The sequence below is a fragment of the Malaclemys terrapin genome, chromosome 1, assembly GCF_027887155.1.
Source record: "Malaclemys terrapin pileata isolate rMalTer1 chromosome 1, rMalTer1.hap1, whole genome shotgun sequence".
NCBI lineage: Eukaryota > Metazoa > Chordata > Testudines > Emydidae > Malaclemys > Malaclemys terrapin.
In genome coordinates this window covers 95,312,718-95,326,670 of record NC_071505.1, presented here as the reverse complement: position 1 = coordinate 95,326,670, position 13,953 = coordinate 95,312,718, and the positions used below count along the sequence as shown (strand labels likewise).

At 45.3% G+C, this 13,953-nt stretch overlaps 1 protein-coding gene across 20 annotated transcripts in view; it reads right to left on the bottom strand.

Annotated features, from left to right (window-relative positions):
• RBFOX2 (RNA binding fox-1 homolog 2) overlaps positions 1–13,953 on the bottom strand; it is a 252,347-nt gene that overhangs the window by 60,980 nt on the left and 177,414 nt on the right. For all 20 annotated transcript variants that reach the window (XM_054032407.1, XM_054032385.1, XM_054032330.1 and 17 more), the window contains one exon: positions 9,659–9,883. In XM_054032407.1, the coding sequence (XP_053888382.1) occupies positions 9,659–9,883 (225 nt within the window). The remainder of the gene's footprint in view (positions 1–9,658; positions 9,884–13,953) is intronic.

Here is a 13,953-nt window from a genome sequence, read left to right as displayed (position 1 = left end):
CTGATCAGTTTTATTGCTGTGTCCCTTTCCAGCAGCTGTAAATGGTATGCCAGGATAATCACCAGAGCGCCTATTCACCCCTTCTTTTGTCACCTGTCTCAGATGAAGGTTTAATGCTTTGGCTGGATGTCTAGTAAATTTCTTAAGCCCTGCTTCACTCTCTCACATGGTGTGGACTTACTTCTCCCCTTCACCCACAGCAATAGTGAAAACCTATTGTGTGGGAACTCAAAGGGCAAGCAAAGACTAGATTCAGCCTGTTTTAAACACTTGCAAAGACACATCCAGGCCTTAACAGCTTAAAACAATCAAGTGTTTTACTGCTGCTGGACATCCATTTTGTCTATCAAATGTGCAAAGAAATACTTCCCGGGGACTTAACCAAAGACTGGGCTCCTCCACCATTGGCTGAACTTACCCAGTGTGTCCTGAACATTGTGCAGCAAAGACTTGGAAGCCTCCCAGGATATGTCTATAGAGCAAAGAAAAACCCATGGCTGGCCTGTGCCAGCCGACTTGGGTTCACGGGGCTCGGGCTGTGGGGCTCTTTCATTGCTGTGTAGACTTCCAGGCTTGGGCTGGAGCCCAGGCTCTAGGACCCTGAAAGGTGGGAGAGTCCCAGAGCCTGGGCCCAGAAGCCTACACAGCAATGAAACAGCCCCTCAGCCCCAGTCAGCTGGTATGGGCCAGCCGTGGATTTTTCTTTGCTGTATAGACATAGTCCCAAAGACCTGAAAAGGGGCATCTCTCCATTGCTATACAAAATGGGCAGCAGTAGCACTGAAATTCTCTCAGCCAGAAGCCTCTCTCTTGGACACACACACGAGTTATACAGGACCGACAATAGCATGTTAACAGTGAACACTGTGGCCTCGGCATGCTGATCAAAGCAACGGCAGCTTTCCATTTCACTTCACTTAAGCGATGCAGGCAGTACAAATGAATGTGATCCATTTGCTATAAACTAGCAGTGAGGGGGAGAGTGGAATGGCATGGCTATGCAAGCATTTCTATTCACAAGTTGCGGTGAAGGGGACAGCAGAGTGATATGAGCCCACCACACACTGGACAGAGTATACCATTTACAATCAGCAATGGTTTACCCACCCCCAAATATCAGACACAGACAACATCCTGACAGATACCATATCTAAAATGTACCACTTCCAGATGCCTTTCCCTCCCCTCACCCCGTGACAAAATGCATCTCCAAACACATGCGTGGTGCACCCTAGGGGAAGAATCAATGCAGTCAGCTTGTGATTAAATCACACCATGCTATTTGGCGGTTTTATTTTTATGACTCCATCAGAATCCTCTGCTCCCGGGGGCAAATCTGTCCAAGGAAAAGGACAGAACACATGGCGGCTCATCCATCACCAGTGCAAACAGTGCCTAGAAATTAGTGTTCCAAAACAACCCCCAGAAATCATTAACTCCCCCAGTGCTACTGAGTTTTGAAGGGAATCTCTCTTCAGTCAGGTTTTATGCATATTAATGCAAATTTCCAAGCCCTGTGCTTCCTGCAACAGATGGTAAAAGTTGCAAGTAGACACATGCCCCACCAGATAGGTATGCACCCTCTGTCCATCCCTCCCAAGCATGACAAATGTAGACTCTATGAAGTGAGGTATGTCAGCACAAGTTTAAGGACTCTGAACAGTTTCTGATGTTATCCGCCAAGGAATAGGTCTGTTGCTTCAATAGGCATGGAAACCAGGAGGCTGTGAACTAGTGGAACAAGGAGAATGTAAAAACTCTTAGAGGCAGGAACTCATGTCTTACTAAGCCTGTACTATGTCATACAGCGGCCTGTTCAAAAATCCCTCACAGCTGTGCCTGCATATGGCAACGTGCTGCTGCCATACAAGAGACAATATTTTACAGCATGCTAGCTTTGTACAATGAGATAAGGCTTCAAACAGGGAAGACAAGAGGTCGTCTGTCAAACCTCACCTTGACTACGATAAGACTCCCAAGCTCAGAGACAGGTAACACCAATGCGGAAGGGTACATTCTTCTACATGAATTCAAGAGTTTCCTGCTAATGTCAGATGTGTTCCCTCTCTGAAAGCTATAAACTGCACTTGCAAGGGGATTGGTTCAGCAGTCTAATGGTTCTTTCCCATTTCTAATGCCTGTGACCCTAAAGTGAGGTTCAGTCTTTCAGCCAGCATGAGACTGGCTTGATACGTTTGTGTATTGCAATATATTCAGCTGCAAATACAAACAGAAGAAATGGCTTCCTAAGGTCTTGTTTTTGGTCATTTGTTGACTTAATTCATCGGGAGATGAAAGGGAAAGGCCTGGAGCTTGTTTAGAGGCAGTATTTTATGGAGACTGGTGGCAGAAAGTTGCCCTGAGTTGCATAATAAAAAATACACACTTCACAAACCAAATCTCTCCTCCTCACACTAACTCTCAGTTACTTCATTCTGGCCTGATAGCAACATCTGACAGTGGGGAACTGGACTTCTCCCTCCGCAAGTCCGAGATACTTACTACAACCTGTTGTCAGTTCAGCACAGTGGGGTGCAGAGTCTCTTCATGTTCCTTAAATCTCAACTGCCAGCAAGGAGGCAATAACAAGGAGACTTTGCTGTGGCAGAGATTCTGGATTTTAAAATGCTTTTAATCCCATCCTGCATTCTCACATTAGTCTGTGTAATTTACATTGATGGTAATTAGAGAGAGAAGGTGATGATCCTTTTTTGATTCTTCTTCAGGTCTGAGCTTTGTGTAAGCTTGAAAGCTGGTCTCTCTCACCAACAAAAGTTGGTCCAATAAAAAAATATTCTCTCCCTCATCTTGTCTCTCTAATATTCTGGGACCACCATAAGTACAACAACTCTGCATACATTGGTGGTAATGTCACCTGGCACTATGCTTATGGGCCCAAACTGTTCTGAAGCAGCCAGTTCCACAGACTGCATGCTCAAGTTAGGGTCTCAGTTAAGATTTCGGAGAAGCAGGGGATCTATACTGCTTGAGCCAACAGTGAATATTTATCTGCCTGGGTGAGCAGACATAGGGTGAATAGACAAAGGGAGACAGACAACAGCAAAGGTATCAGCCAGCACAGAGACTATAAATACAAAGTACAGTTTGTTTCTCTCCCTCACTTGCTTTTTCAGATGCAAGTTATGGAAATAAAATGTTTGGAAATAGAAGATCCAGAATCTTGTGTAGCCCAAGAACAAGGGTAGACTGTGGGTACAGTTTATTTACAAAACGGACAGAGAAATGTAAACTATTAATGCCTGTATTCAGAGGGGAACTAGATTGGCTTATGAGCTTTGGGGTTGAGCTATAGCATTTTTTGAGTCCACTAGTTATAGTTGGGCCACAGATCAGGAAACTGGTTAGCTCACCAGCTATGGAATGACTGAAGGCAGTGACTGAGATTCACGACTATTTGATGGCTATGTGGCTACAGAAATGGAAAGTTGCTTGTTGAGTTTTTTGGAAACTTGGGGTGGGGGTGGAGGGGTCTCAGTCCAGCTTCCAATAGGTAAATGTTCACATGACAAAAGCTACCATCATAACAGACACCCTAGGAAGCAGTTTAAATAGAGGTTCAGAGTAAGGACTTAAAGGGCCATGGACACTGAATCCCCCTCACTCCTACAGGTTGTTCCTCCAAGTTAAGGTTGAAGTACACTGTCATGGGCAGTGAGTGTGGGAACTTGAATGGTCATTGCCCATGCTGTACCTCTTCTGAAGAGAGAGGACTTCCAGTATCAATCGGCACTTTTCAACAGCACTAAATTTCATTTTTAAAATTAACAAATCCATTTCCATTTGTATTATTTACCTTAAAAATACGGAGCCCAATTTCCAGAGATGGCAATATGGAAGTTTAAATGCAACTCAGAACATGCTAGGAATATAATAAGAAAGGAATTATTTTGGGAAATTCTATGGCCTGTGTTATACAGGAGGCCAGACCAGAGGATTATAAAGAGTCCTTTCTGACCTTGGAATCTCTGAATGTATTAAATGTTCTTCTATGCAATGGTGACATGCAGTGTCCAGACAGGATTGTTTTGATGGCCACTAAGCCAGAACCTTCATGAAAGTCTCTTGGAACCAAATTCATCTTTTATCAAATAGGAAGGTTTTGGCACACAAGCCAGAGAAGGTGGTGGTGAACAGCTGCCCTGCTTAGACATTAAACAGTGGTTTGTAAGTGTGAAAAACTGAACTAATCTGCTTCATGGTCAGACCATGCTCTCAAGTTCCAAATTTCATATTTAGTTACCCCAAGCCAGTGGTTTCCAAACTGTGGACCATGGAGTGGTCCACAGAGAGCTGGTCGGTCACATAGTGATGGCCCCTCCTTCGCCTGTTAAACTGCATTAAGAGACAGCTAAATGTAAACATTACATACTTCCTTAATATTAAATTTCCTAGGTACACAATTGCTGTAGTTACCATAGGGATTTTACATTATTTGTGGGAGAGGAGATATCCATGGGACAATCCTTCTGTTAAGACACGGTTCATGCTATTAAAAAAAAAAGTTTGGGAATACCCTGTCCTAGGAAAACCTTGCGCATTCAAAAACATACGTTTAGATGCATGTAAGACACCCAGAAATCTGAAAGTCTAGTCCCTATCTCACCAGTCACATTGACCACGGTACATGGATCCCACCGTGAATGTGATTCTTCATTCTCTAATAAAAAAGTACATCTGTATTCCTTTGGAAGATGTGCTGCATTTACTAAATGTGTTTAAGTGACAGTACGTCAGAGACTTATCTCAGACACTGCTCTCTGCAATTAGATTTTGTATTGTACCGGTTCATGACATAATGCAAAAGGCAAGCTCTTAACATCTGCCATCTATGAGGCTGCATCAGGAACTTTCATATAAAGTAATTTACATACGTCTATGTCTATACAGTTATCCTTCTAGATATAGACACACACACACACACACACACACACAGCTTCTTCCCACTATTCAACTGGCTTCTTTCATCAGTTTTATTCACCTTATAGGGAAATCATCTTGTTTTCTACTCTCAGGAAAGCCATTTTAGTTCACTAGATGGTCAATCATTCCTCTAAATAAGTCTTTCCACCTTGGGCTGTCTCAGATTGAGAGTCCTCAGGCTGTTTTATGTCTACCTCTGTAATCTGATAAAAACTCAAGAGTCATAGCAGTGACAAACTAAGATGCAAGGTATCAGTCAGGGAAACAGACTCTTCCGCTGTAGGTTGTTTTGTTAAGCCAAGTTTGAACTGATGTCCCTGTCAATTTTTGATCCAGCTCTCTCAACTGTGCTTTGGGCACAGTGTGGGAAGAAAGGCCAGATGCTTTGGAAATAGACTCATAACCCCAAGTACCAGGCAGGAAACACAGCCCAGCACATGAGGTCTGATCCTCAATAAGTGAGGGGCCAATACCACAAATTAAACTCAAGCATAATATGAGCAATTAATGTGCAAGTTCCTCCATTCGCAGTTCCATTTCTGTGCTTCTCAATCCTGACCTATAGCATAAACATTATTTCACTCCCAGGTTTCTCCTTGGCTGACAACACACTCACGCTAGAATGTGCACTGGTTTTACAATGTAGAGCAGGAGTAGTCAGTAGGGGGACCACGGGCCAAATCTGAACCGCCAGATGCTTTTAAAAGGACCCCAAATATTTTTATTTACTTCCCCTCCCTCTTCCCCCCCCCCCCAGAGTCTGGACCTTGACTATACCCTGTCCAAGAAATTGGGACCTTGACAGAAAATAACTGATTACCCCTGATGTAGAGAAATGGCCAGTATGGAGTGGACCTTGACTCCCAAAGTTTATTTAATTTGTGACCAGAGCTGACATTTGAACTCAGGCCTCCAGACTGTGTTAATTAACTCACTTTGCCACTGTCAGTCTCCTCACATCAGCCTGTCTGGCTTGTGTGCCAGAGCCTGACTAGCTCATAAGAAAAGAAACTGGATGAACTCATTACACTGTCGCACAGGCTTGTTATGTCAGATGTAACCAACCCAAAACCAATTCAAAAATGATACCCTGTCTTCTCAGTTTAACATTTCTGCAATGACCCAGCCTCTGCCAGGCTGAAAAGCGGGAATTCTAAACTCTTCCTCCCATCCCCTTTTTGCTAACTGACTGTGTACTGCACCAAATGGACATCAGCACAAACTCTGATCTTAAAAGCAGGGAAAGGTCTCTTTTCTCTGGTTAAAGGAATTCCTGAAATGCCCCTGGGAGTCCAGGCTTAAGATCACAACAGCAGGGGAATCTGCGGGCCTGTTGGGTCTGGGATCTCACTTGCACACATGTGAGGGCAGCTGCTCTTGTTGACTGCTGTAGCAAGAGGAGCGCATTAGAGGCCATAAGACAACTTTATACAATATTAGGTTAGTACAGTCTCATGGGCCAGAAGACAGGATGAGAAAGAGGGAGAACTTGTGTGTGACAGATGAGTGCACACATGCAACAAACACACACAAGTATGTACATAATAACTGGCATATGTGATGGACAATGCCTGTGAGTTATGGGTGTGTTCGGAAAGGTAGCATCATCTACCTGGTGTGTTGTATTCTAACACCCACCTTTGGCCTGAGTAACTAAGCCTCCTACTTCCAACACAATACAGTTAGTTTCGCTTAGTCCCCACATGACTCCTCAATGTGTTGAGCAAAGAATAAAGCTAAAAGCAAATACACCCCAGAATAAAGCTAAAAGCAAATACACCCCAGAGCCTATATTCCACGGAATCAAAAGAGCTTCATACACTAAGATTCCACTAGAGGAATAGTAGGGTTACCATACGTCCGGATTTTCCCGGACATGTCCGGCTTTTGGGGGCTCAAATCCCCGTCCGGGGGGAAATCCCCCAAAGCCGGGCATGTCCGGGAAAATCGGGAGGCTCGGCCGGGGCCTCTTTGTGCGGGGCCGGGGGCATGGTGCCCGGCCGGGGGCCAGGCCGGGCCAGGGTCGCAGTGCCGGGCCGGTCCGGGCCCACGGGGCCAGGCCCGCGGGGCTGGGAGCCGAGCCGGGCCCGCGGGGCTGGGAGCCGGGCCGGGGTCGGGGAGCCGGGAGCCGGGCCGGGGTCGGGGAGCCGGGAGCCGGGCCGCGGGGCTGGGAGCCGGGCCGCGGGGCTGGGAGCCGGGAGCCGGGCCGGGGTCGGGGAGCCGGGAGCCGGGCCGGGGTCGGGGAGCCGGGCCGGGGCTGGGAGCCGGGCCGGGGTCGGGGAGCCGGGCCGCGGGGCTGGGAGCCGGGGGGTGCGCCGGGGGTGGTCGGCCAGGGCCCGAGCCGACCCAGGCTGGAGCCGCCGGGGGCCAGCCTGGGCCGCGCCGCGCCTCGCCTCCTTCTCCCTCCCTCCCTCCCCCCCTTACCTTACCTTACCTGCTTCAGGCTTCAAGCAGGGGAGGGGGCGGAGACTTTGGGAGGGGGCGGAGTTGGGGCGGGGGCGTGGGTGGGGCTGGGGGCGGGGCCGGGCCCCCCGGGAGTGTCCTCCATTAGGAGGCACAAAATATGGTAACCCTAGGAATAGAAAGGGATAAGTGCAGAAAGATTCAAGGCCCAAAGCATGCAAGACATAGGTTGGGAAAGCCCTCAGCAACTTTGTCCACTCCCGTTGGATTTCCATGAAAAAAACAGTGGCTTACCACCAACTGGAATCCTTTCAGGTTAAAAAACTGCCACCACTAATGTGTTCATGTGTTTTCTTGAAGGTGGTTACCTTTACCCCTTCCTGGCCAGCTCCAGTTCTGTGCACTCTACTTTGCAGTGTTCACTTGCGCACCTTTAACTATGTTAAATGGTTAGAGCAGACATGCCTACTGTTCCCAGTAGTTGGTACAAAAGTTACATGCTAGCCAACCTATCACCTAACCTCTCCCAGTTACACTCCCTCCACAGATTCCTGACAACAATTCTCCCTCTCATGGCAGGCATCCAACAACACACTCCCTCCCACACAAGCTTCTATTCTCTCCTCATAGACTACTAAGTACCACTGCCTCACCCTGCCAGAGCACATATGCAGACTCCTATTCTCGTTCTTTTGGCTCTCTGGAGCTTGTATTAGTCGATGAAACACAGAGCTCTTCCCTGCAATGCAGTGGAGATGGTTCCTAATATGGAAGAGGAACAGGAGGGTTGGCAGCAGCTTGCGTCCAGGGTCAAGGCTCACATTATTCATTTCCATTTAAAAAAACCATTCTTAATGTCTGGACAAAGATAGGAACAACATAAACGCATGGAAAAAGCAGACAAGCCAGGAAGCACTCTGCATTACCATGCAGGAGATCTAGGTTGCATTCCCAACGTCCAACTCCATCCTGAGCTGGTAGCACTTAGTATTGCTTTGCATTGCCAGGCAGGAAACTAAAATTCCAGTTCCTGTGTTGTGTTCACTGGGTGGGTGGGACATGGGACAGCTAAGTGTCATAAAGATTACTTATATGGCTCTGCACTTGCCTTGCATCAGCCTTCGGTTCCATTTCCAGTCATGATCTGTCATTGACTAGGATTGCATTGCCCTGTGGCTTAGTAAGGTGTTTGAAGTGAACTGAAAGCATGGTCAATGTACTTTACCGGGCTTATACCCTTTCCTTCTGTACAGTTGTGAGAGAGAATCCATTCATCTTGTGAACACCATAGCTCGAAGCATCTCTCAAGGTCAAGACCAGTGCTGTCAACAGTGCAGCCATGGCCCATCACAGAGAGAAGGATGCTACATGCTGTGCATCCATACACACTTGAGCTGGCACTATATCGGTCCTTCCAATCACTGGCACTAAATTCACTCCGTACTTATAGGGAAAAAAAATAATCTCTAGCAGCCAAGCACCTAACTACAAGGAAAACTGAAAGCATTAGCAGATTAAATCCATCCCTTTGCACTGAAGGTTCTCACCATAAGGCTCTTTATTAGGAAGTTAAATCTTAACAAGTGGCTTAAGGGGTGGATAAAGCTTTCCCTGGGATAAGCTGCCAGCATGTTGTCCAGTTCCAGGCTATGGGAAGATGAAAATGAACAAGGAAGAAGGTGAAAGTCTTTGTTTAGTAAATGGCTGCATAGCAGCCAAAGGTTGTCTCTTGCCTAGGTCTGCCCCCCGGCACCCTCCACACACACGGCCATCTTCAAAAAGCCAAATTGTCTCCCCACTCAACTGGGATAATTCATCTGTATCTAACTAATTCTAATCCTATCTATAATTTCAGCCTTTTAGGGCTTGTTTTCACTTTTTTTTTTTTTAATTTGATTGCCAATTAACTCAAAGTAGTTAACACCTTTGTAAAGCCTGGACATCCCTAAATGGCTGTTCTAGGCTACACTTCAGTCACAACATTTAAGAAAGCCACCGCAAACTATTGCTACTCTTTGTTGTGACAGAGGGGATAGTTCTCTCTTCACAAACACAAATTTATCAAGAGAGTATATCCGAGGGGGAGGGTAGGAGCATTGCACTGGGATGTGAAAGCCACTGGGCTTTCATAATTCTCTCACTTTTGGGGTACAAGCGGCCCACCTCTGATATAAGAGCAACATTACCTATGCACTTATGAGACATTAGGGATGGAAGAGAGCTATCAGGTAATCTAACCTAAAACAGTTTCAGGAAAAGCACTGTATGAATGGCACTGTATTGGTTTTCCCCCTCTGCAACTAGCCGTGCATACCGTAAGAGATCCATTCTGCGTGCTGGGCGTATTCGTGCTCTGCTCTCCATGCGCCTGCGTACTTCCGTAGAGTGTCAGATTGTGCTCGCTGGTCTGGCCTGCATAGTCCTGAGTGTGTGGCACCCCATACTCTGTGGGGATCCCATTCTGTGGGGGTGGTGGGAACGGGATTGTGGTGAATGGCTGGACCATTGCATCAGGAGTGGCTGTTGGCTCCTGGTTACCCTGGAGAAGGGGAAAGGAGAAAATGGATTTAATACGCTACAAATGATGGAACAGGAATCCAATCTAAGAAGAGCAAACAGGTGTCCAATCCAGCCCAGCTCAGTATCCCATTTACTGTCACTACACTACCACACAAACAAGTCCTCTATTGTATTTTATTATATATCTCCTCCCCTGAGAGCACAGATTTTCATTTTTTAAGTTTGCTTTGGCAGCATTGTGGATACTGGGTAGAATGAAGGGGCCAGATTTGGGGCTCAGGACCTACACACCCTTGAAATATCACAGGATGCCCTAACTAAGTCATGTAAGGTGACTGGTCTGCATCTCCTCCTCAGGCCCAAATTATAGAATAGAATTCTCTTTCTGACTTTTCCTGAGTGCTCCCAGCATTCCAGTGCGGGTGGCATTGGTCCTAACACCCCTATAAAATGCCAGTGTGCTTGGCCGGCACACCCCACTTCTCCCAGTCCCCTAACTGTTAAAATATTTCTCGTGATAAACTGCATCCTCATGGCACTGCCCCCAAGTACCTCTGCTTAGGGCAGTATTCCTTGCTACTATACTCTAGTAAAAGAGAGAGCAGAGATCTATATTCCAGGACAGATCTGTGCAAAACAGATTACCCAGATACCCAATTACTGGAATTCATGTTTCTTGCCTACTCCTCAGAAGACAGACAGGAGCCATGGGGAACTGAGAATTGAGAATACAGGCTTGCAGCACTTGCTCTCTCCCAATCATTAGCATCGCTACCTTCAAACAAGGCGTTAATTATACTCCTCCCTCAGCTCAGGGCATCCCACAGAGATTTCTGTGCTAGGACAATGGGCTTTTTAGCAGCTTTTGGCGCCATTTGATGCCAACTGGTTGTCTATTAAACAGATACTCCACCAGACAAAAGGTATGCCGAAGAGAGTAAAAATCCCACACTGCCATGCCTCCAGAGCCCTAGCACTTCAAAAATCATCATTGTAGCCACTCTGCCCAACTGTCAGGCCTCATCTACATGCTCTCAGGGAAGGGAGAGAGGCATGGCTGGAAGAATTCAGTCACCTGGTGTAAAGGAAGAACGGCCCATGACATGCCAGTCTCTCTGACCTTAGAAGACTGGACTGTTGCTCTGTTTCTATTGCACCCATCAGAGAAATCCAAGGAATAATCTCAGGCTAGGAGGTTGCTCACCACTGTCAATGTACTATAATCCCGATTTTAAGTTTCACCTGCTATTCCAGACATGGGTCCTCCTCCCATAACACCCTGAGGTAGTAGAGCCTGTTGTAATATTGGTGTACTTAAATCAATAGACAAAAGGGAAAACAGTCTTGTCACTAGATGAGGAAAAGGGATCTCTGTTGGGAAGGGATTCACCAAGGGGTAATTGCTGCAGGAAATTACATAGTAGTCTTTTAGCAGAGAATACAGAGACACTGAAGGGCGCTCCGCTGAAACTAGACAAATCTTTCAATCCATTTATCCAAGTGCCTGCAGCTCCCATTTCAGGGCGAATGAAACAATGATAAATTCAATGCACCTCCAGCCAACACAGGTCATTCAGACATTGGCTGAATCCCAAATTTGTTCTGACACTAGTATATCTGGCCTGTGTCCCCTGCGGGCCACATGATCATGCACGCCTGTAGCTGGGAAGAAGGTGAGGGAAGGGCATTCAACACCATTTAGCGGTGCAGAACTGCAGCCATGGACCCTAACCACACAGCCAGTTTCACTTACTGAAGTCCAGTCCCTACACAAAGCTGCATATAAGTACTGCAGCTGTCAGCAGCAGTGCAGCCGTACCACACCACTGTTAAATTTATAGACACAGCTCAGACGTTTTTACCACCATGTCATGAAAATGGCTGCACCACTGCTGGCAGCTACGGGAATATAGCTACAATTTTTTCCAGCGTAGACTCACTCAATGCATCATCTGTGCAATGCAAGGTTTCCCCCAAAAGCCGAGAAAAGTGGTAGCCCTACCATGCTTTAATTTTCTACCCAATTGCTTCTCTTACCCTGACACGTTCCCTGTCTTTGAACCTTTAAGTGAATCTAAACTAATACAATAAACAAGTTTATCTTTTTAAATGAAGACAGGCCTGAAGACTTTATTTTTAAATGAAGATTTTAAAGAGCCACCATCAACTTAACTATGCTTCTGTCTAGAACTTTTTAAACCTATCATTGTGAGGGATAACATCTCTGATCATTATAACTGAAAGTTTAGAGAAAAATAATTTTAATATTTTTTCAGTTTATTTTCCTTGTCCGTTTGACAGCTCTTTGTCTATAGTTAGTTTCAATATAAGTCAGTTCCCCATGACTGTGTAGGGTTTTCCATTTTAAAAATAGGAACAAAATAGGAAACTGTGATTGTAAAACTACAAAAATTGGCAGTAGGACTCTGGGGAAGGTGCAGTATCTAAAACTACTAACTTATTTATTTTTAACTGGACTAGCTTTCAAGTTGACAGTACCTCTAACCCTGAGAACAGAATACTAATTAGAAAGCTTTTAAAAACAAGTTGGACAAACATCCGCTAGGGATGGTCTAGGTTAACTTGGTCCTGCCACTGCACAGGGGGCCAGACTTGATGACTTCTCAAGGTCCCTTCCAGCCCTACATTTCTAGGATTCTATGAACAAGACCTATTAGGTCACAGAGTCTATCCTCTTGATAATGCAGGATTGTTCCCTGCAGGACATATTCTATTGTTTTATTTAATCTTGTTTTAAAATGACCCCAAAAGACTATCCTGCAACCCTAACAATCTCATTTTCAGAAGTTTCCCTCTTAATTTAATTTTATTCCTTTCCTCCTATCTTACATCCACTTGTACCATCCTAAATAACTACGCTCCCACGTTTAGTCACTTAAAAACATTTTAAGGGTGAAAAGACTATGTCTCTTACTGGATGCTTAGACAACACATATATATTTAGCTCTTAATCTTGACTCATAAATCCAACTATAATCATTTTTACTGCTCCTCTCTGAACTTCCCAAATTTTTCAATCAATTTCTGGTGCTGAATACAGTACACCAGATGAAGTTGTCCCAGAGCCATTTAGAGGGGACTATCACCACCCTGCTTTGTGACTTTATGTCTAAGTAATGCAGTTCAAAACCACATAGGCTTGTTTTGCTGCCATGCTGTTGCCAATTTATTTTTAATTTGAGGTTTCCTACTATCTTTCACCAGTATTCTTATCCAGGTTTCTCCCTCCTGCTGAATATTTGTATTTCAGATTATTTTTCTCCAGATGTATTCACTTCCACATTTCCTGCCTAATCTCATTATTCTCTGCCCATATTTCTAATCTTCTTGGATCCCTTTGTATTATTTCTCTGTCCTCACTAGTGCTCGTAATACCTCCTATTACACCATCTGTAAGTGTCATTATTGTCCTGTTATCATCTAGATGTTCAGCGAGTTTCACCTCTTAATACTTGTTCCATTATTTTACTACTACTAATTCTTAGCATGTACAGAACACTTTACATCTGTTAAGTACTGCACATAGTACATGAAACACCACCAAGACCTGATATTATAATTCAAATATAGAAATTGCCAGGATTGGGCTCCTTGCCCTCCCTCCTAAAATGTAAAAACAATTCTAACAGCAGCATTTAAGCAAACTGATTCTCCCTCTTCCCAGGTATGAACGACATGAAGAAATGCAAGAGTCCTGACAATCACAAGCAGGAGGAGAGGTGTGGATGGATGGACTGAAACCCATCCTCTCTACAAACTGTCTTGAGAGTCTTGTCGGCAATAGCGTCTTTCAAACTCGCTTCTGCAGACAACAGCAGCAGCCATCCCAGACTAGCCAAACAGGGAAGGGTTGCTCACGAATAGCAACAAGCCCTCCAAGCGCAGTGGTAACTTGGCAAACCGTAACTAAATGTAGACACACCATTTTCTTTAAACACAGTGTAAGGTACTTTTAAACCTGCAGTTCAGAACAAGAAAAAATTCTGCTCTCCCCCACTAATTCATCTACAACCAGGTAAGGAGGACTCAACCCAACTCCCCTATCAAAGGAGATTAATAGATTCCTGC